Source organism: Dermochelys coriacea, chromosome 4 (genome assembly GCF_009764565.3).
Source record: "Dermochelys coriacea isolate rDerCor1 chromosome 4, rDerCor1.pri.v4, whole genome shotgun sequence".
NCBI classification, from domain to species: domain Eukaryota; kingdom Metazoa; phylum Chordata; order Testudines; family Dermochelyidae; genus Dermochelys; species Dermochelys coriacea.
Window position 1 is genome coordinate 81,736,159 of NC_050071.1, and position 24,281 is coordinate 81,760,439.

At 42.7% G+C, this 24,281-nt stretch overlaps 1 protein-coding gene across 6 annotated transcripts in view; it reads left to right on the plus strand.

The window, feature by feature from the left end:
• STOX2 (storkhead box 2) overlaps nt 1–24,281 on the plus strand; it is a 225,417-nt gene that overhangs the window by 102,802 nt on the left and 98,334 nt on the right. Inside the window, exon 1 of one of the 6 annotated variants that reach the window (XM_038400767.2) lies at nt 14,618–15,953. The exons of the other annotated variants lie outside the window; for them this stretch is intronic. Within the exon in view, the coding sequence (XP_038256695.1) occupies nt 15,788–15,953 (166 nt within the window). The 5' untranslated portion in view covers nt 14,618–15,787. Of the gene's footprint in view, nt 1–14,617; nt 15,954–24,281 lie in introns of those variants that run through there. 6 annotated transcript variants of the gene reach the window in all.

Sequence of the window (24,281 nt, forward strand, 5' to 3'; positions counted from 1 at the left end):
ATCAATATTGGAAAAGTTTCTTCCATAGCCCCTTCTGCTGTATAGTGAGAGATTAATTGATCTGATAGAAAGATCTTGTCTTTGCTATTCTTCAACAGCCCATCATTATTCTCCAACATAAGAATGGCATGAGATGCTAACAGGAATTAGGTTTTGTCTGAACCCTTGGCAAAATATTCAAGGATTAACTGACCCACCATGATGAACAGAAGGTGTTTTTGAGACTTTTTATGCCTGGGGTGTACCCTGCTCCCTTCCTCCAGAACATTATGTGGAAATCAGGTATTTTGTGTTACACAGAGGTGTTTACCTGTGTGAAACAAACTTTGTGAAGAGCCTCAAGTACACATGGGTGTATTGATGCTTGAAGGTGTTCAGACTTTTTTCAAACTTGCAGGCTTCCCCTTTAAAGTCCCCTTTCTTTTATACATGCTATATACATAATGTATTGTGTATATACATATAAGCAAGGATTTTTAAGGTGAATTTAGTGCTTTGTAGTTCAACAAATGCTCCATGGAGTTCTAGAAGCTGTCAAGATTTAGTTCCCTTGGTATTTTTAAGTTCTAAACTGTCCATCAGACATATTTTTTGGTTCATTTGCAAATGTGCCTCTGGTGTTTTGTTCAGGTTTCTGTGTGTGGAAGGAGAATTTTCCTCCTGGGTATAGTTGCATGGAATTTAAAAATAAATGTGCCAGTGAATGGTAATGCTGAAAAATACAGAAATTGTCCACTTGTTATGGGTATAGCTACATGCTTCCTTTTATTTTGGAATGTATTTTTTTTAAAGGACATGAAAGAACAAACTCTGAGTGTCAATTAATTGCTTTATGGGGGAATGGGGAAAAAGGCAAAGAGGTATAGGTATAATAGTCTTTGAAAAACAGATACGTCATGGGTTTTACTATTAGTAAAGATTGATTAGACATTTTTATCATTTTTTTTAACATCCCATACCAGACAGTTAGGTTATGTCTAATTTATAATAGTACAGCTGGCTCCTGGATATCAATTTGTTACTTAAATATCCATGTACTGAAGATATTTGACACCAGTGGAAAACAAGTAAGTTGTGGTCGACATTTTTGGCACGTTCTTTACTGCTATTTCTTTTGTGCAAGCAGCCAACAAATGAACTGAACTGTTATAACTCTAGTTTTCCAGGATTTTGATTTTTATTGTATATGAGAGGTTTAATAACTTGGCTTGGCCCCCTTGGCTGTTTAAAAATCTGTGCAGTATTCAGGTTTTTTCTTGCCCAGCTTGTATTTAGAGGCATAATCCCACCTCCTTTCCCTCTTGAGTCACACGCTTCACAACTCAATGATAATGGGAGCTAACAACTTGAATCAAGAGAAGACTATAACTTGTAAAATTTATTCCCTTTGGTGTCAAGCTGTGTTTTTGAGTAGCCTGGGCTACCCAGATTAACACTCCCTTATCAATTGTCTTCTGTACAGGGGAAGCCATGAATGCAATCAAAAAGGCTGGAGTGGAAACACATACAGGAGAGCCTTTCTTCCCTTAGAAGGGGTAGAGGGAAGGCAGAATTTATCTAAAAGCGGTGTTAGCTAAAATAAATACTGGACTGTATAAGCCAACACATAGAAAAATTAATCGCTGAAATACAGCATTTGTGCAGCAGCACTGCATTCCTGTCATCACATGTTCCCAAACCATAACAGTGAGAGAAATATGATCTGAAACTAGCTGAAGAGGTGGTGTAATTAAACCAGGATTATTACTATAGCATAATATAACTTGATATCATTTTGGAGTTAAGCTGCAGGGTTGCCTTGTGATAAGCTTGAAATATTTTCCCCTCTTCTCTTTGAAAGTTTCTTCTCTCACATGTTCAACTTCTGGATTATTTCTCTCTCTTTCTTTGGTAGAGCTTCTCAAACAGTTTGCCCAAGAAGAGAGAATCTTTTGAATGAACACAGCTATTAAAACTCCTTTTGTAGCTGTTAAATCCGTCAGCAGAAATTGCCTTATTTTGTAATATGGGTTACAAGCCTGGGCAGCCAAATAGCATGGCTTCTCTTCCTTCCCCCCACACCCCTCGCGAGTAGACTGTGGCATCATGGATATCTGTAGTATTTTTCTTCTTCTCGTTTCTCTCCCCTGTTCTTAGTCCTATCTTATTTTATTTTTTCTTTTCTTCTGTTGCTAAACTATACCCTTCTCCTTCCCGATTTTTCCTGCTTTCAGCCGCCTGTACTAATTTCTCTCATGTTTTCTCATTTTGTCCTCTGCTCGACCCTCTTGTCGTATCTTCCCATTCTTCAGTCTTCTACTTCCACCCTGTATTCTCCTTTGTCTCATCCACACCCTTGCTTCTCTCTGTCCTGTCCATAATGGTGTGTTTGCTTCACACACCCCTCCCATAGCCTGATCTCTTCTGGGGACTTGCAGGGAGAAGTGGCTTAAAGAGGTTACATTGCACCGCTGCCCAAGGAGCATTCCACAGTACTCGTGCTGCCTGGTACCTCTGTATTGTGTGGGTCTGACACCTTTCATTTCCACCAAGATATAAAAGAAAGGTAGTGCCAGCAATAGATTCCTGGTTAGCTCCAGTGTTGTTGTTCGAGTGATTGGTCATTCCATTGTAGGTGTGTGTGCTCGCCACATGCCCCTGTGCCGGAAGATTTTCCTCAGTGGTGTCCGTAGGAGACCGTTTTGACGCCTTCTGAAGTGGCATGCACACGCGCCGGTATAAGGAGCGCTGTCGGCCCCCTCCCTTCCTCAGTTCCTTTTTACCGCCAATGTCAGTGCTGGAATGCTCCCCTTGTTCTATCAAGGGGTTTCTCTTTCAATGGTTCTTCAAATTTTCTTTGTGCAAATAGTTGCAGTCAGAGAAAGTTAACAGTTCCTAATAGTGTTAGTATACTTAGCTATTTATAGTCCTGAGGGACTTACCCCAGGCTCCTCAGGCTTCAAGCCTTGGGATTGCTTTAAGAAGCCCATGCCAGTCAGCGATCCACATCTTAGTTGTTCGAAGTGTCTGGGTGAGGCCCACATTCGTGAAAAGTGCCATATTTGCAAGGGATTCAAGCCCTGGACTAGAAAGGAGAGAGACATTTGGCTCCACCTGCTTCTCATGGAGTTCGCTCTTGCACTGGCCTCAGAGTTGGCACATTCAGACTAAGTGCCGAGTACTTCAGCATCAACTAAAATGTGTGACCCTACCACTGGCTGATCCTTGTCACCAGTATCAGCCAAAAGGCACAAAAAGCACGCCGGGAGAGGGTGCTACCTGGGGTCCCGTAAGGATAAGGGAGAAGAGGAACCTAGACCAAGTTGAACCATCTCGCCATCATCGGAGTGCAGCCAAACGGCAGCCTCACCTATTGGGCCTAGTCTGCTCTGTGACCTGTCTCCACTCCCAGGGAGTGGTAGAAGTACATGGTACCATCAACCCCAGAAGTCTTCCAAGCAGCAAAAGACGACATCTCCCTCCCGCTGCCGCTACTCCTTGGGAAGAGAGGCCTAACAGCCTCTCCCTCCCATCTGTTTTTAGCGGAAAGCCCTCAGTGGCACCCCTGCAGAAATCACGCTTGCAGCACCATACTCTGGCCCCCTCACCAAGACCGTGCCAATGATCTCCAGAGCCGCGTCTCAAATCACAGACTTGCGGCCACTCAGCAGGTTCCCGGCACCAATCACCAAGCTCCAGGCACCGATCTCTGGAATCCATACATTGGTCACCAGATCCACGGTATCGGGCCACAGAGGTTCCCAGAACTCCGGCAGCAGTCACTGAAAAGGTGCTGCTCCCCGGTTCCCAGGCGCCGCTCACCAGAGCTTCCTCGGTGTTCTCCAGAGTCCCAGAACTGCTCCTCAGAGCAACACTGATTGCCAGAGCCCCGACGCCGGTCGTTGGAAGGCCGATACCAGTCACTGGACCATTGCTGGTTGCCGGAGCCCAGACGTTGGTCACTGGAGCATCATAGACAATCCCCATGCTCCCGGTCATCGGAGCCTGCACAGCATTCCTGAAATGAGTGGCATCATTCTCTGGATTATTACTGGGCCTTTGAGCAGCGCCACTGGTCACCAGATACGTGGCACGGCTCGGCAGGCTCCCGATACTGCTCCCCGATTGGTAGGCATAAGATCACCAGAGATAGTGGGGAAGTCTACCCTATTGTGGTGACACTATGGTCACCAGAGGAATACCATACCTTCTTGGGTTGTGAAAGCAAGGAGTCGATGGCCCCCAGGGACCGATCACCACTGCACAGCCAGCAGGTTCTTCCCAGAGCCAACCTGCAAGAATGTAGCCACAGGGTCAGGGACCGGGCCCTGGCAAATCTAGAACCTATGGGCAATTCCCCAGGCTGGGGGACCTCAGGCCCAACACTCAGTCTCAGGGGCATCAGAAAGACTGGCCTTGGTGTCTCGATCATTCCCGGGCTCAGATGTCGCATCAGTCCAAGGGGCCCAAGAGCCACTTTCTCTGGTGGATGTGGTTTCCCAGGCAGGGGACATGGAACCTACCCCTCATCCTGGGCTGGCCTCCCACTCCTCATCGCCTGATGAGGCAGTAACAGGCCTGTCACAGATTGTGCCTCAGGATGATGTCAGAGCCCACCAGAACTGCTTAAATGAGTGGCGGCCATCCTGGGATTGGAGGCAGAGGAGATGTCCGAACCCGCGTACTCCCTATTTGATGACTTGGCAGCAGTGGCCACGGCAAAGGTGGGTCTACCCATGCATGATGGGGTAGTCAAAATTGTAAAAGCCCTGTGGTAGACCCCGTCATCCCTGCCCCATTTCTAAGAGGGCAAAAAGCAAGTACTATGTTTCTGGAAAGGGGTTTGAGTACTTGTATTCGCACCTCTCCCCCGGATCACTAGTGGTCATGGCTGCCAATGAGCATGAGAGGAAGGGGCAACCCAGCTCAACCCCGAAAAATTAAGATGCGAAGCAACTTGTTCTGTATGGCAGGAAAATTTATTCTACAGACAGCCTACAGCTTCACATCGCAAACCACCAGACCTTGTTTGGCAGGTATCATTTTAACGTATGACAGTCCATGGCCAAGTTTGCTGACTCGCTCCCGCAGGACGCTAAACAGGAGTTCAATGCCATACTAGATGAGGGTAGGGCAATCATGAGAGCCTCCCTCCAGGCCACCTCAGATATGGCAGCTTCCTCAGCCAGGATGATGGCTTCCATGATGGCCACGAGAAGGGCGTCATGACTTTAGTTGTCTGGTCTGTTGGCAGAAGTCCAACAGTCCTTCCAGGACCTCCCATTCGACAGCTTGGCCCTATTTATTTGCTGAACAAACAGACAGCAGATTACATGGCCTAAAAGACTCAAGGGCCACTCTTCGCTCACTGGGTCTGTACACCCTGGCCCATGTTAGGAAGAGATTTAAACCTCAGCAAACGCAGAGGTTCACGGGCTAGACCAGAGCGGAACCGTGCCACAGAAAGAGCAGGGGATATAGGAGTTGCCAAGGCCAGCCGCCTGTAGCAGGGGGTCATTTGGGCTCGAGCCGTACCCCTCCCAAGAACAGGCAATCATTCTGAGGGGATGCTCAAGGGCGACTTCCCAACCTGCAACCAGGATCTGTCTTACCCTTTATTTTCCCACCGTTTGTTACCTTTCCTCCCTGCTTGGACTACCATAACTACAGACCACTGGGTCCTCAATACGGTAGCAGCGGAGTATACCCTCCAATTTTTTTCTATCCCTCCTGTTCCCTGTCCCTCTTCAGGGACCCTTCTCATGAGCAATTGCTTGCCCAGGAGGTACAAGCCCTCTTGCTGCTGGGGTCCGTGGAGAAGTTCCTACAGAACAAATAGGGAAAGGATTTTACTCCCGGTACTTTCTCATTCCGAATGCCAAAGGGGGCCTACACCCCAACTTAGACCTACGAGACTGCAACAAATATCTCAAGAAGTTGAAGTTCCACATGGTCTCCCTGGCCTCCATCATCCCCTCCCTGGATCCCGGAGACTGATATGCTACCCTTGACCTGAAAGATGCTTGCTTTCACATCTCAATATTTCCCGGCCACAGGAGATTTCTGTGGTTTTTGGTCAGTCAAACACGTTACCAGTTCACAGTGCTCCCATCCAGCCTAACGACAGCACCAAGAGTGTTTACAAAGTGCATGGCAGTAGTCGCAGCTTACTGTCGGAGGGTCCAGACCTATCCCTATCTGGATGACTGGCTCATTAAGGGCTGCTCAAAAGAGCAGGTGCAGCGCAGTATCGAGGTGTTGCAAGCCACTTGCCTAGGCCTGTTGATGAGCAAACAAAAATCAACATTGGTCCCTGTTCAGAAGATAGAGTTCATTGGAGTAGTCTTTGACTCTACCTAACCAGAGCATTGTTACCACAAGCCCGGTTCAAGGCAATGTAGGATCTGAGTGCCCAAGTCATCACACACCTGATCACCACAGCTCAGGTCTGTCTCAGACTCCTAGGGCACATGGCTGCATGCACCTACATAGTTCAGCACACAAGCTATAGCTGAGGTGCCTTCAAATGTGGCTGCTGTTGGTCTATTCCTCAGACACCCCCCTGGACAGGCTCCTCACAATTCTGCCCCAGGTACTCCTCTCCACTGGTGGTGCAATCCAAATCCAGTGATGGAAGGGGTTTCGTTTGTGGCTCCATGGCCCACAGAATCTCTGGTGTCGGATGCATCTGACCTCAACTGGGGAGCGCACCTTGGAGCCCTCAAAACTCAAGACTGTGATCGTGGGAGGAGCTGTCACTTCACATGAACGGAGAGCTCAGGGTCATCTGCCTGGCATGTGAGGTATTCCTTCCCTATCTATCTGGTCGAGTGGTGCAGCTACTGACAGAGAGCACAGCCACCATGTTCTACGTCAACAGACAAGGGGGAGCCCGGGCATCAGTCCTGTGTAAGGAAGCCCTTTGCCTGTAGGACTTCTGAATCCAGCATGCTATCCACCTAGAAGCCTCCCACTCCTCAGAGTCTGGAACACGCTGGTGGATTGCCTCAGCAGGTCCTTCTTCTCTCACCACGAGGTCCCTCCACTTGGAGGTTGCCCAGATGCTCTTCCAAAAGTGGGGAGCTCCCCAAGTGGACCTGTTTGCCAACAGACAGAACAGAATGTCACCAATTTTGCTCATGACAAGGCCTCGACTGCGGCTCACTATTGGATGCATTCCTTCTGTCGTGGTCGGAGGGTCTCATGTATGCCTTTCCACCAATCCCACTGATCAACAGGGTCCTTTTCAAGATCAAGAAAGACAAGGCATAAGTCATTATGTTTGCCCCGGCCTGGCCTGGTCTCTCCTCGCCAGCACTGGTTCGGCACACTCATCGATGTGGCAGTGGCAGCCCCATGGACTCCCCAGGCCATCTAGACCTGCTTTCTCAGGATCATGGAGGGTTGCTGCACCCGAATCTCACCTCTCTCCACCTCATGGTGTGGATGCTGTGTGGCTGAGCCCTGAGGAGCAGGCATGCTCCCAGGAGGTCCAGCAGGTTCTTCTGGAAAGTGGAAGGCTATCTACCTCATGAAGTGGAAATGCTTTTCCTGCTGGGCTTCGGAGTGGAATATCTCCCCTGCCAGTGCCTCTTTACAATCCATCCTGGACATCCAGGTTCCTCAAGAGGCTGTTTCCTCCAGTCCGTGATCCGGTTCCCCCAATGGGATCTCAATCTAGTCCTTTTCAGGTTTACCAGTCCTCCTTTCAAGCCTCTAGTCTCTTGCTCTCTTTCCCACCTGTCGTGGAAGATCACATTCCTTGTAGCTATTACATCAGCAAGGTGAGTCTCCGAGATTAAAGCTCTTAAGTCAGAACCCCCGTATATGGTGTTCTACAAGGATAAAGTCCAATTGCGTCCCCATCCCACCTTCTTGCGAAAGGTGGTGTTGCATTTCCTTGTCAACCAGGACATCTTCCTCCTGGTGTTCTGTCCAAAGCCACATGTGTCTAACAAGGACAGGCTCCTGCACCCTACACATTAGGGGTGTCCTGGCTTTCTATCTAGAGCACACTAAGCTTCTCCGCAGATTCACTCAACTCTTTGTTGCAGTGGCTGACAGAATGAAGGGTGTCCCAGAGGATTTTGTCCTGGACCATCAACTGCATCTGTACCTGCTACAAATTGGCACGGGTGATGCCCCCACCAATAGTAACTGCTCAATCCACAAGAGCTCAGGCATCGTCGGCCGCTTTCCTGGCTCATGTCCCCATCCAGGACCTCTGCAAAGCTGCGATGTGGTCATCGATACACACTTTCAAAATGGATTACACCGTCACCCAGGAAGCCAGGGATGACGCTGAATTTGGCAGAGCTGTGTTGCAATTGACACGTCCATAAACTCTTACCTGCCTCCGGAGGTACTGCTTGGGAATCACCTACAATGGAATGGATATGAGCAAGCACTCGAAGAAGAAAAATTGGTTACTCGCCTTTCGTAACTGTTGTTCTTCGAGATGTTGCTTATGTCCAGTCCATGACCGACCCTTCTTCCTCTTTTGTTGTAGTTCTGTCAAGAAGGAACTGAGGGAGGGAAGGGACCAGCGGCACCCCTTATACTCGCGCATATGTGCGCCATGCCAGAGCCGGTCCCCTATGGATACTCCTGAGGAAAAACTTCCGGCACCGGTGCCTGTGGCCAGCACACACACCTACAACCAAATGGACATGAGCAACACATCTTGAAGAACAACAGTTACGAAAGATGTGTAACCGTTTTTTCCAGCTGCACAGTAACTTTAGGACAAACTTAGGCCACATCACAGCTTGAAAAACTTAGAAAAATCTCTAGTTTTATAAATACAACTAGGAGGCCAGGACTGCCCCTGAAAATTGGAGCTATTTGTAGTTTTCCAGGACACATGGTCACCCTACCTCTATTGCCTGTTTGGTAGAGACTGCTTCTACAATACAAACACAAACTCTCATATTCTTCCTTGCTTATTTCTACAGGCTTTGAAAGGATTCTCATTGCATGCTAACAGTATAGAGACTGGTTTCAGAGTAGCAGCCGTGTTAGTCTGTATTCGCAAAAAGAAAAGGAGTACTTGTGGCACCTTAGAGACTAACAAATTTATTAGAGCATAAGCTTTCGTGAGCTACAGCTCACTTCATCCGATGAAGTGAGCTGTAGCTCACGAAAGCTTATGCTCTAATAAATTTGTTAGTCTCTAAGGTGCCACAAGTACTCCTTTAGTATAGAGACTGAAGTTTCAGCATTTTTTTGCAGGGAATTAAGCACCACACCAAAACTGATTCCTGTGATTATGTTGGAAGCTTGTCAACTATCAAACTTAGCCAATGGTAATAAAGCAAAGCTGCTTTAATTTCCTCTTTATGAGAGACATGATTCACTATATGCAATGAGCAAGGCAGGGTAGTAATGTAGAAATGAATCTTTGAGCACACAGATATAGAAACTTTGATTTTAGGATTGAGGTTCATTTTTTCCCTAAAATGAGGGGTAAAGCTGTTGTTCATGTGTGTTTTGATTATTTCCCTCATTTTGATTTTACTGTCAAGATGGAGTCTTGTCAGTTTAAACTCTCATTTCATTTAGAATCTGAGCCGCTGACCCTTAGGCCTCGAAAGCTAAAATGGCAGCACCCACCAATTCTGCTATTTTAAAGGTCTGTCCATTTTCTATTTGCAAATTGGTTTGTTACTTTTTTAATTTAAAAGAGGATTATAATGTTACTTCAAAATCTGCATCTTGCTAACACTAGATACACCATGTCAAATGGGAGCAATCACATGTTTCATAAATCAGGGAAAGGTGTGGTCTGTAAACTGGAAGTCAGGGACTCTTGATTTTTAACCACAGCTTTGACACCGACTTGCTGTATGATTTTTGGCAAGTCACTTTTCATTCTATCTGTTTTCCTATCTGGAAAACAGGGATAGTAATTAATTCTGTCAAGGAGGATTAGTTATTTAATTTTTATAAAGGACTCTGATGATCAAAATGCAATAGAAATGCTTAGTAATACTTGTTTGCTCATTTTGTTTAAATGTGAAGGAGGACCAAAACAGATAACTCATGAAAGCATCTCAAACTTTTATGCAGTTATTGCAAGTTACTGAGCTTCCTTAACTTCCAGTAAACTCACCAGGAGTTCGGGGTGTTCAGTACACTTTTTACTTAATAGAAAAATTGCTTTAGGATATATCAAGGGTATTCCAAGTCATTCTCTTTAAATGTATAATGCCAAGCCAGCATCTTTGAAGTGGTCATTTCTAGGCAGTCTGCTTTGGTAATTACACAAATTAAGTGGGGGAAATGGATGTTAGGGCTGTACGTTTCTTCTGATTCATCTCAAAACACTTCAGGACCTTTGTGGCCAGTGCACCCCCAATTCTGCCTCTCTCTTTAATGATGTGTGTAGGGTAGCCGACCAGCTGAGTCATTTTAAGGGCCTCCACCAGTAACAGTAACCATCAAGAACAACAACTTCACTTGAACCTGGTCAAGGCATTCTCCTCTTCTTCTTCTTTGTATTTTTTTTTAAAGTAATGAAAGGGCCTAGAGTCATGAGCCAGACCCTTTCTCCTCTATACTTCCTAGAGCAAATAGCAAAATCCCGTTACTTTATTAATGCCTATATGCAGGGGGCATTCCCCCCCCCCCCCCATTCTTAGCTGAATTGGATCATGACAAGTTTGGTTGAAGCTCTTTCCCCCTCCTCTCCCCAGACAAAACAACCAAAACTTAAACTTGATATTCAAGTTACACATTTGATTCACTCTAGTTAACACCCTTTGGCTTCAAACAGATACAATAGCAGGAGGAAACTTGCTCTAGATTTCTCCCTTCAAAAGGGGAAAATCTTTCAGATATGTTAGAAAACGCTTTCCAGTTTGGGCCTAGAAAGAGACTGAGATATTGAATTCAAGGAGGAGAGAGGCATAGATGGCCACTCTAATAAGGGTGCTGCAAGTGAGAGATGGCCTTTAAAACATGCTTCAGACCGACATCTAAAACACGGGGGGGGGAGGGGAGAGAAGTTTGGTGGTGTGATGGTTTATTTATTTATTTTAACTGAAATCTGACTTTTGACTTTTTTCTGACAAATATATTAATTTGCTCTAAATTATACCACGGCAAAAATGCAGTCCATGTCATACTCTGTCCCAAAGCACTAATCATGAAAAACACACATACTCATTCAGAAGAAAAGATGTGATCTTATATTAACCATATACATTACATATTACCATGAAAACGTCCTGCATCTGCTGTACCTAGAACTTATCAGGAAATTAAATGTTCAGGTTATCATGTAAATATGTGCACTGTTTAAAGTTTAAAAAAAAAAAAAGTAAAATGAAATTAATTGCTGTCCGTGTGTTTCTCAGGCTATTAGTAAAGAATTAAAGTTAAATATTCTGCATATCAGTGGCATGAGCGCACACACCTTTGTGTTTAATAGAGCTGTTCCTTAAATCCCCACTCTTGTAAAAATGGATCTGTTGTGGGGTAGACTCTAAAATTCAACTCAGTAATTTTCAGTAGGGAATAATTATGTGGGAAGCCAAAGTCAGGATCACTGCTTGTATGGCCCTACTTGTTTGTCAGTCTGTTATTTCTCCTCTTCACTTTGGGCTTGTCTTTACGCTGTCTTCGCTGCAATCAATGCAGCAGTGATCAATTTATCGGGTCTAGTGAAGACCTGCTAAATCGACGGCAGAACGCTCTCCAGACGACCACAGTACTCCCTCTCCAAGAAGAGTACGGGAAGTCAACCGGAGAGTGTCTCCTGTCGATGCAGTGCAATGAAGATAAGCCGACCTAAAGCTATGTTGACTCCAGCTATGTGAATAGCTGGAGGAGTACTGTAACTTAGGTCGACGTATCTTGGTAGTGAAGACAAGCCCTTAGTGTTATTTCTTGACCTTGGTTCCCCCATCCCCTTATCACTTATTTCATTTAGACCCTTGACTCAGACTCCCTCTTTTTCTTAATGTCTTTTTTTTTTAAATTTTATTTTTCATCTGTCCAGCCATCCTTTTATTTTTAGGAGCAGTAGAATAGCAGCTCCATTCTCCTGTGCAGAAGCACATCATTATAAAGCCATAATAAAACAGACTGGCATCTAAGGCTTTGTCTAGGCTAGGAAAAAGGTTGAGTTTATGTCAGGGATAGGTAATGTGAACTGGCTAACTTTGACCTAAACTTAAACCTATTTTCCCTAATGTAGATTCAGGGAATATCTTTAGCTCAATTTTTAGCTGGTAGAGTTACAGCCTAGGATTTTGGCTATGACTTGACCTATATCTGCACTAGGAAAAGTGGCTGAGTTTTTAGGTCACACTTAGCTAGTTTGTGTTAATTAATCCTGACCTTAACTCAGTCACTTCTCCTAATCTACACAAAACTTAGGAGTTCTGAGGAGAGCTCTAATTATTATGGCTTCTGCTTTTAGGTTGAAAACACTGGCCAGCAAAAGCATCATCTAGTTATAGGGAATGAAACCCAGACTATTTAGTAATTGGGTGTACTTAGAATCTTATCTAATTGGGTTTTTTAAATGGAGCTCTCGGTCATATATTTGCTGATCTTCATTTTCATGTTGCCTTCAATTCATGAAGGAGAAGTGTCAAAGGAAACATGCATCTTTGTAGCAGTACAGAAAAATGACCTGAATGTCGTACTTTAAATTTTTACATATCTTTGTTAGGCAATAAGGGTATATGGGAAAGAATCCCTCAATATTTCATTTTCAAAGCTATATGTGGAATTTTAGTCATGTAATTCCTACTGGTGTCAAGAGGAGAGGAGCATTTAAACCACAAATAATTCTTATTTGCATTGCCCAGGTAGGGAAACTGAGGCAGTGACTTGCCAAAAGCAACACAAGTCAGCTGTGAGATTTTAACTGCATATTTACTGACTCCCAATGCTCAGCTTATTCTTCCAGCCCTCAGAGTTTTAGTGCTATTAAAACAGTTGGAGTTGCTGTCAAAGTTACAGAACTATAATTATATACCCTTTGAAAATGTGAAATAAGCTTTAGCAGGAAAGTGTAACTTATATTAAAGAAGTAAATTAAAGCTGAAATAATAAATTTAGTTTGAGTTTTAATTTAAGAAATGTTTTAAAACGCTGCATTATAGTAAACTTCATATGACAGTATGGATTCTTCACATTTCCCATTACAAATATGTCCTCTGTAAAAGCCTCACTAAGGAGAAATTCTGTGTTTAATATATTTTTAGAAGTCTATAAATTCATACTTCAGTGAAAACCTGAGCCTAAATATTTCTTCAACAATGCATCTGAAATTCAGATAACTGGAGTTTCTGTGTTAGGATGAATATTATATAATCTATAGAATAGGAAACTGTTGGAGCATTTCTTGCTTCTTTGATATGTGGTTTTAATTGTTAATGTATATCATTTTGTTAAATTACAGGAAACCGCACTGGGGGTACGGAGGGGAGAGGTGGATCATTTGGAATCCATCTGTGTCACAGTGTAGTTCTTCTTCATCAGGACTGGGAAGCAGCTTCCTCATGACCTGCAAGCACAGCAAAGAAAAAAAAAGTGAAAGATTGATTAGTCTGTAGGTGTGGCGGGGATGTCTTGGGGTGTGTTTATAAGTGGTGGTGAGGGGTTAACCCTTTTGGTTCCATGCAAAAAAGAAACAACTTCAATTCAGTTTACTTGAATTGGTGGTTTATAAAAGTTCATTTTAAAATAGATGTGGAGCAATCCAACAGTGGATAAACATATATTTGAAAATGGGCTTTTCAGTCTAGCAGAGAGTTATAACATGATCCAATGGCTGAAAGTTGAAACTAGACAAATTCAGACTAGAAATGAGACGTATTTTTTTTTTAACAATGAAGGACACCACCTGAACAATTTACCAAGGGTTGTGGTGGATTCTCCATCACTGCCAGGCTTTAAATCAAGATTGGATATTTTGTCTTAAAAGACATGCCCCGGGAAGATGATCACAGTAGTCCCTCTTGGCCTTGAAATCTAGGAAGGGTCATAATTGTGTGTGAGGACTTTGAAGAAGTGAAGCACTATGGAAATGCTAAGTATTACTATATTTTATAATACCCTTAAAATCTTTTGTAATCAGAGTGAAGTTAGTTAAACTCCTAATACTGAGAATAATAGCTAAAAAGTGCTCAGTTCAGAAGATCACAACTCTCACGCAATGGGTTTTAACTCTCATGTAGCAGCAGCTTGGGTGTTTCCAGACTTGTAGCCCAAGCTGAAATGTATCTGTTTTTGTCTTTCTGCTCCCCACCCCCACTGCATACACTGTTGTCCTATAATGATTGGCTGTGGGACTAGAAACAGCTGTATTGAGCCTTGATTTTTAAAGAGGTTGCAGGCCTTCCTGCTGTTTAGCCAGTTGGTAGTGGTTAACGACTAGAGAAGAGAGAGCGAAGTAGCTGTTTCCATTATAGTTTCAAGCCAGCTTGATTCCTCTGCGATGGAATGTGTTTGCAGCTGTCAGATGAACCAATTCCTGCTATCCTCATTTTGACTTGCAATCTATTGGGTTTGTGCAGAGGAAGAAGTTCTGTAGCAAATATCCTTTCCAAACAAAAGATTTTCTTTCCTTCCATCTCGGGGGGCTGGACTATCCTAAAAACACGCAGCTTTGTATGTAAATATATGCAGGCTGATTATAGGCTGGGGCACATGCCAAGGTTTGAGTGAGCCCAAGGGTGTTTCACATAAAAATGTGAAGCCTGACAGGATCTGTGCGTCTAACTTAAGACAGCTTCTTGATTAGCATGAGACTGGGTGGCTGCCTTGTTTCCTGCCCTTCAATAGCTATTCACTGTTTTCAAGGCGGAGAACTGTTCAGCGGAGGAGCTGTGGCAACTTGAGCAGACTATACACGGTTGACTCACTGAAAGCAAATGTTTGGATTAATTTGCAGCCTCGCCTCTCAAGCCTGCAGGAGCTAGTGCATTAGAGAGGAATATACATATATCCCTTAAAACAAATAACCACACGCACAAAAGAAACAACTGGCAAACTGCTGAAGGAGGGCAAAAGACAGAGAAGCATCAGCCATTATGACCATCTGTGTTTCCTGGATTCTGCAAGAATACAGTTGCTGCTACTTGTAGGTCATATGTGATAGATGTGTGAATGAGACACATGCACATCCAGTGTGTATGGATATGCTGTGGGTGCTGCGAACAGGAAGATTGATCGAATGATTACTGCCGCAATGGTTTAGGCTGCTTCCGTGGATTCTTGGCTTGGATTCTGATAGGTGAAGAAAAATGACTTTCACTGTTATCAAAGCGTCATTCTAATCCTGTGCCGTTGGATATTTGACCCTGCTTCCTACAGTTCCTGGGCGCTCTGTGTTTTGGGTCAAAACCAAAGGCAGTGGGGCTTTCCTAATTTGTTTGGGTCTTTTTGTGTTCTGGCTCACACTTGACTAAGCACTCCTATGCTGAATCGAGCTATTGTTTGGGATCCCAGAGCTTTTCACGCTGCAATCCCCTACCCCCTCACCCCCCTTGCCTGAGAAGCCACATAATGTGCCTTTCCTTCACATGAATCTGGAAGCTATAAGCTGGACTGATTGCAAATGAAGTGTAATGCATTGTGGGACGTGTGTAAAAATTGGATCATTCGGGGGGGGGGGGGGGGGGGGAAGGAACAGACCTGCAGTTTGCTTCATAGAAGAGGTAGTGGCAAAATGTTTGCAGATTCTACCCAAGCTGTGGCTGTGGTAGACTAATGAAACGAAGCATCGCAAGCACGCTGTGAGGCCTGACTCATGCTACTGCTGCTGGAGGATTAGACTGCAGGTAGCCTCAAAATGAAGAAGACACGGAGTACAACCTTACGGCGAGCCTGGCCTAGTTCAGATTTCTCTGACCGGGCCTCAGACCGCATGAGGTCCCGCAGTGAAAAGGACTACCGACTGCACAAACACTTCCCACCAGCTTTTATTGCCCAGGCATCACGGGGCTACATGACATCAGGTTTGTAACAGCATTTTTGTGCTTATTGCAAAGCTCAGTGTTGGGTGTTTGTTTGGCTCGCCAATACTGTATTGATAGGTAAAAGGGTATATGATGACTGATAGCATAAGTTGTGAATAATGCAAAAAAAAAAAGCAGACATCCACCATTTTGTACCTCAGCAAGATTCACAACAGGGCCCTCTCAATATGGTGTTTAAAATATATTAGTAAAAAATAAAATAAATGAAAGGAAGTATTTTTCATATCTATATTTTCAGCTCAGGATAGATAAAAATGACCTGGGTGTCGTGATCAGAGCGACCCCTTTGCTCTTATGCTTATGAATAAGCATGTGCTGAATATTTACTATCAAACCAAACATTCTCTTTCCAACCGGTTAAGTTCAATTATCTCAATGGGGGCATCTATATTGCATTTTTGAAAGACGTGTCACCTGTAATTCTGAATGCTCTTGCCCTAGTCCAAGCTCGTCAGATTTCAGAAGCATATTTCCATACAGAGAAGTGTATCCGTAGTGAAAATGAATATAAATGTTGTATTTGTGTATAAAGTGTATGTGTGTGCATGCGCATGTATACATGTTTGTTCATCGATTCATTGTTTTAAACGGAGGTTGTATGGAAATAATGGACCCTGCATCAAAATGTTTGTGAAAGGCAGAAAAGAAGCATAAAAATGTAAAAACAGAGAGAGGAAAAATAAGGAAGGGTTTACTCTTCAAATTAGTGTTTTATGTAATCAAAAAAGCCTCAGTATTTCTAAATGAATCTTATCAGCCATGTAATTCAGAAATTCTATAAACACAGGAGAATACTTGAGAGAATACTGTGGAGGGAGGGAGAATCCTGGAAATCTTCTTTGTTGTCCTACTGCTTGATTATTGTGATGATCAGACAGAACATTTCATTACTATGATGTCAAATACCAATTTATCATGAAGGCACATTTTTCCTCTAAGGCTTAATTTAGGTTGAGTAGGCAGATTCCTTTAAAAGGGAAAAAAGAGGAGGGAGAGAGAAAATGAAGGTATTTTACCATGCACAGTTGAAAACAGTTCCAATCCCATCTATGTTGGAAAGGTTGAACCAATGCTTGTGGTTTTTAGTTACATTCTTACTTTATTATCATTCTTCTTAATAAACATGTCTCTTTTAGCCAGGAGCGATTTCTCATGTTCTAAAAATGTCTCATGACTTTTCTGTCATTAACCCCAAAACCTAAAGGAAATAATGTGCATTATATTGCAAATCTGCCTAGATAAGGATATTGTGCTGTTTTGGCAATAGTCTTTGATTTTCTCTTTCATGGGACGGATCATATTTAAGGAAAATGACAAGTATAACTAATGCTTAAGCAGCTGAAGAAAGCTACAATGGTTGGTATATTTTTTGAGTGGTGATGGTGCAGCAGATTTAGAAAAGAATCTGTAAACCAGATCTGACTCCAGCATGTACTTCTAAAATCTAAACAGTTATTCTTTGACTTTTCTGATATTCTTAGTTTGAGATGCACCTTGTCAGTTTTGTCTCAGACAATACTTTTAAGCTTTTCTTTTAGTATGGAAACCAGTTCTGAAGCAGAGGAATCTTTCAGTAGTGTTTCTGACAGTTGGTGGGTGGGTGGATTGGTTGGTTGGTTGGTTGGTTGGTTTATTTATTTATGTATTTAATATTTTTTTAACACACGAGTGCAACTCGGATACATTCTTCCTGGAAACAGTCTGAATTCACAAAAGCATTATCCTGACAGGGTCTGTATGATCAAATTTGAGTCCACCTTGTGATCAAATGTGTAGCTATCTGTATTTTAGAGTAGATGTCTCTGTGTGTGAGATAGGGGATGGAAGGGCAACATTCATTATAAATGTGTTATAAAATGATCCCAAAAAGGGATGTTATAGCTATGAATATACAGGTGACTGATTTCTAATGTTATAGCACAACAATGGAGGAAGAAGCAGGTGTCATGTCTAGTATGAGTAATCTAGTAAAGTTATTACAGGCATAACAAAATGGAAATGAAAACCAGAAAGATTTTTTTTTTAAATTAGTAGTTAGAATTTTAGCTATAAAGGTAATTGTGGCCTTTTTGTGCGTGACTTGATTTTTTTTTTTTTTTTATTAAATGAGCCCTGTCCAATGCCCTTCCAAATAGTAGATTTGGGAGGAATGTGTACTATATCTAAGCACGTCTAGTTATTTAAAGTAATCTCTTCCTCACAGGAAATCCATAGGAAGTCTTCTTGCATAAAAGTTGTGATTCTGACTACAAATACATTCTTTGTCACCCAAAATGTTGTACAGGAGAAAGTGCCTGAAACACATAGGCTTTTCAGACTTCTGCATTCTATTTGTCCAGTCATTTAACCTAATGACCATTAGTATTGTTGTGGTCCTTTTAAATAAATGTTGCATTGTTTGGGAGTAGGGAGAGGAGAGGGAAAGCTTGTTTTCTGGCTTGATTGCTTTAGTTCAGGGATATAAGATAGGGATAGGCAAATGAGCAAATGACTCTTTACTATGGCACTAAAAACCTTAAACAAATAAACACTGTAAATACAACTCAGAATTGTTTTTGAAAAATCCGGTATGTACACGTTATTCCCTTAAACAGTACAAAAATACTAGGTGGTGCTATGAAGAACTGTGTGTTACAAGTAAAGCTTTTGAAAAATGCAGTCTCTAAATGGAATCTAGTTTATTATTAAAGCAGAAGTGCAGGCTCCTTATGAGAGAAGTGACGATGCACCATTTTTAAACAGTCTTTTCATTAATGATGAATAAAAACCAGTTTTGAAATTTGATTTATAGTAAGAAGCATTGATGTTTAGTATTAGCATTTTCTATACCTTCAGGGCAAACTGCCCATAAGCTGTGGCAGTTATTGCAAATATGGATGAAATTTATGTGGGGAAGCCCACAAAGAGATTGGCAGATCAATGAAGAATGAATTTAAAATTATATAAACCTAGAAGAATCTCACATTTTTACTGGTGAATCATCTCTTGATGCTGGTTATCTAATCTGCTGTAATCCAGAGTTTCTTCAGGCTTCCTAGCAACCACTGGGTTCAAAGGCCATGCAATGTGTTCATTGTTTATGTTGAATATTAATTTGCCAGTGGAAGACTGACTAAGGAAAAAAGCTTTTCTATTACTGAAAAGAAAACTATAACAATAAAGCTGTTTGCCCTTGCATATGAGAGAGATTTTGAACAACTGGGTGCAATACATTTTGAATACACCACCAAAAAAGAGAGATTTTACTTTTTATATTTTTTATTGATTATTACTTAATCAAAGGGAAAATAAAGAAAGTCCTGTAAAACCCCAAGCAGACTGAAAGTTACTTAGACTCAGGAAGGGGAACTCTGAAAAACCACACAGGGTAATATATATACTTCATCAAGTGTCAGAAGCATTTTTTTTTTTAAAGAAAGTTTGTTGGGTTTTTGTTTAATCAAGAGAGATGATCCATGTGCTGTGGTCTACACAGCTGTTATATTGGGCTACCAAAATTGGATGAGATTGGCTTTTATATAGTTATAAATGAATACCATTCCAACTCTTTGTGCTATTTAATTAAAGTTTGTTGGGGTTCCAGGTAATTTACTAATTTGAGGTTGGAAAAAACCTATCCCATTTCATCATAAAGAAACAGTCTAATGTAAACAGCATGAGAGCATGTCTGAAGGACTTTAAATGAGTACCTTCTGGAACTACAGAAAGGTACTTTCTGAGAAGTTTGCAGTTAGTTCTGAGCTCAGAAGTTAACAATAACGGCATAGTAGATGAAATTTAGCTCTGGTGTAAGTCAGTCGGTGTTCCATTATGAGCCACTATCTTTACAAAAAGTTTATTGGCGCCCCTTCCCCCCCAAAAAAAATTGGACAAAAAATTCAAACAGTTTTTGCCCAGTGCTGACAACTTTGCTTCTGAAGGAAAAAGCTTGCTGCTCTCTCTGTCTTTTGAGGGTTTAAATTTTGACACAAAGTATAGTACTGGTTCTTCAGCTTTGTTTAACAGAGGGAGCCTGGGAGTTATTTGAGAGAATCAGAGAATCCTAGATCTTTTCTTAAGCTTGACCCTTTCAAATTAATAATAAATGGGAGATGTCCATAGAGGCTTGATGGTCAAAAGAATACACAAGTTACTGTAGCTGTAGAGAAAGCTTGGGCGGCTCGCTTAGGTGTCTCCCTTCAGTTGATTATTTGAAGATGCATATACTGGCATGAAAGTTGCTGTATTGTAATTGTTAGTGAAATAAACAGCATTACATCACCTACTTTGTCTCAGCTCAAAACTAAGACACTTTCCAACTCTGCTGCTTTATAGTGATACCAATCTCTGTGGATTCTGAAATGACCTAGGTTGAGCCTATTAATGGACCAGTAAAATCTTGGATCAGTAATGGACGAGTAAAAATCTTGAACCTGTTAATGTTACGGTTGCAGGGCCAGCTGCACCTCTGACCTCATCTCTGGTCTCTCTGGCTTCCAAAGAGCAAGGTGCTTGGCCCCCAGTGCAGCTATTCTCTCTCAAACTAGTTTTTCCTCCTCTGCTACTGAGTCAGTGAATCCAGGCTGGATGGGGTCAGATTACTTCTTTGTTCACTGTCTGCACGCTTGACACCCTCTTCCTCATTTCCCTCTGAAAGTTGCTGTCAAAGCTCCTGGCCCTACCCATAGGTGCTGGAATTAGGGGAACTGAGGGTGCTGTTCCCCCCTGGCTTGAAGTGGTATCCATTATATACAGGGTTTACAGTGCGGTTCAATGGCTCTCGGCACCCTCACTATAAAAATGGTTCCAGCAGCCCTCGCCCTACCCATCCATTCTGTCCTCTGGAGAACCCATCTGCTCTGCAAGAGAACTGGGACCCTACTCTGTACTGGATGCCCATTCTGCCTCCGGTCAGCTTCAAACAGCAAAGTCACCAACACTGACTTTTTCAGTTCTTTAGAAGATTCCTTTCTTTGTATAACTCTGCTAGCTAATCTTTCTTGAGCGGCTCATAGCTCATTTTTTTTTATCTGTCTTTTCCTAGTTTCTTCCTGAAAAGAACACATGACATTTTTTCTCTAGATTTTTCCTTCTACAATGCTTGTTTTTACTGCTATGCTCACTTCTTGGAAATTCTCCACTGTCACCATCCTACAACACTGATACCGCTATGTCACTATTATATCGTGTATAGAGTGAACAGATGTCCTCATTTTTATAGGGACAGTTCTGATATTTGGGGCTTTGTCTTATATGGGCACCTATTACTCCACATTCCCTGTCCCGATTTTTCGCACTTGCTATCTGGTTACCCTAATCGTGTATCTCCTCCTACCCCTTCTCTGGTCTCTCTGAGTGGACTCCCGCAGGTCTCAGGCTTCATGCCTTCCCCTCTGGAAGGGTGAATTCTCCCACTCTTAGACCAGGTCTGCTCAACAGGTCTGACTGGATTTGGATATCTATGGCTCTTCCATTTGTGAATACAGTGACCAAAACAACTGCCTTAAACCAGAGTGTTGTTTTAAATTATGCTTTGTTTTTACTGTTGATTAATAGATTTTAAAACAACAAATGGTCTACATGCATGCCTATCTATCTTAGAGTCCTAGACAGATCTGTCTAACTCAGACCCATAACCTCTGGGGTCTAGCTCTTAGTCTATTGTCCTTAACTCCCTCTGCCCCATCTTTAATTTCCTTTCTTTAAATCCAGTCAAAGTTTTCATTCTCCCAGCTCACGGGCCCCAAAATCTCTTTAATAAGCGCTGCAGGGGGTCGGAGCCGATGGGGGTGTGCCCAAAGCCAGGGCATCCAAATGCATGGCTCTTGCATTGTCTTTGAAGTGTTCGCTGAGAAGTGTATCTGTTTCTAAGCTATTCCAAGGTGCATTTCCTCTCAGTTCTGCTATTAAATTGACTCAATATATGCATACAGCGAATATCGCAATAACCCAATCAAGATACAGACCTTCCCTTGCCCCAAGAATATAGAACACAAAGTATTCATAAATTATTACAGGTAAATAAATAAATCACAGGTAAAAGCTATACTCTGCCTTCTTGTAAAGATTTTTCTCTCTTTAATACCCACTAAATCTCTGACGTTGATTTGATAAACCTGGAAAAGGTGGAATATTTTGGCAGTCTGGAACTGAATATAAAACATATCTTTGCAAAATGCGTTGCATGGTGAGTGGAGATGGAGGAAGCTGAGGCTTGAGGACTCACCCTTCGTCTTGGTCCAGCCCAATGCCCTGATTAATTGCCGCCACAATGAGAATTAATTCATGTATGCACTCATTTAGAAAGCACAGGGGATCAGAGGGAGGATTAAACTACCTTCTCCTGTAAAATTCTGTGTACAGTTGTAATACGGGGGCACCAGGTTTAAAAAAACAACAAAAAAAAAGGGCAGCTGGAACTTTGATAAGAGTATTGTGGTATTCTTCCAAATCCAAAGGGGTTTTTTTTTTTTTTGCAGTGTTCCAGCGGGGAAGAGTTCTGTAGACTGGCACAGGTGTGTTTCAGGTTTCCTCAATTAGTAAAAATTTGCAGTTTACCTCTACTGATATCAGGAGATCATGATACCCCTGTTACCAAAATCTGGGATGCAGTGGCCCAGTCCGTGTTTGAAGGAAGTCATTTTGAATGGATTCGTAATGTTTTTAAATATAGCTCAAAAACCTAACTTCCTCTGAACTCTTACCTAACGTGGTTTGGCTAGCTGGAAGAGGCCAAGCAATAGTAAAAAGCATGTTGAGAAACTGTCGTCTAGTTTAGGGCTTATGTGGGACAAAGGCCTAAAGTGAAGGCACACCAGGAAAATAAAGCATGCCTGGAATTTAAAATAATATGGGATTAACTTCTCGCCTAAAGAACATTATACATAAACCAAGAGAAGGTGCGGGGTGATCATTTTGTGTTACTAATTACAATATTTTTAAAATAACTAGAGTTGGATAACATCTGATTTGGATGGAGTGGAGGTAAATTTGCATATAGAAATGAAGCCCTTTTGTTGTAAGAAATAATTGAGATGAACAATATTACATGAAGTAACTTGGTGGATTTAATTTCCTAAAAAATTGCACATTTGACACTGAAAACTAAATCTCCACAATCTCACCCTGAACTTCTATAATAGTGGGTGGTTTTTATACAAAGAGATGAAACAGGGTTATCTTGTGGCTTTTTAAAGCTACAGCAACACTATGTACGTCTAAACATGCTCTTGCAGAAGTTTTTAGTGGCATTTTGTTGGCTGAGGCCAAAGACAGTCCTGGGCTCTGAGGGAGAATGCTCCGAGATGGCAACTACAACTATTCTTTAAAAAGATCTTGTGTGTGCTCTTCTCAGGGGCTATCAATAGCCACCAGTTGGTAGCAGTGAGGCCTTGGCCAACTCTCTACCATACCCACTTTGGGATGTCTAGTCAGCTGGAAATACTAACACTTTGCCACACCTCATAGAATCATAGAATATCAGGGTTGGAAGGAACCTCAGGAGGTCATCTAGTCCAACCCCCTGCTCAAAGCAGGACCAATTCCCAATTTTTGCCCCAGATCCCTAAATGGCCCCCTCAAGGATTGATCTCACAACCCTGGGTTTAGCAGGCCAATGCTCAAACCACTGAGCTATCGCTCAGCCACCTGCCTGCCCAAAAAAAATAGAACTGGAAGGGACCTTGAAAGGTCATCTAGTCCAGTCCCTTGCCTTTTACAGCAGGACCAAGTACCATCCCTTATTTTTGCCCTGATCCCTAAATGGCCCCGTCAAGGACTGAGCTCACAACCCTGGGTTTAGCAGGCCAATGCTCAAACCACTGAGTTATCCCTCCCCACTGAGTTATCCGTCCTCATACTTTGTGCATAAACACTAGGATTTTGCTGCCCCTGCACAGGGACATTGGGAGAGTGGGAAAAGAAGGGCTCATTGTGCCTACCCTCTTCCCCTGACTCTGAGGTCCTCATGTGTGAGAGGCACTATGGTCCCAGTGGATAGGGCATGGGATTGGAAGTCAGGAGATGGGGTTCTATTTCCATCTGTTCCACTGGCTGGCTTTGTTACCTGGGGCAAAAAAAAATTACCTATTTGTGTTTGTGTCTCTCTTCCCACCCCCTTCTGTTTGTCCATTTAAAATATGTTCTTTGGTGCAAGAGCTCTTATTATGTGCTTATGCGGTGCCTCTCACAAAGGAGTCCTGATCTCAGCTGGTGATATTGTAATGATGAGCAGCCAGAATATGTTCCTTAGCGTGCAGAGAGAAATTGAGGTTCTGCAAATAGAATCTTTCAAATCAACTTCTGAATTCTGTGGCACACATTAGAAAT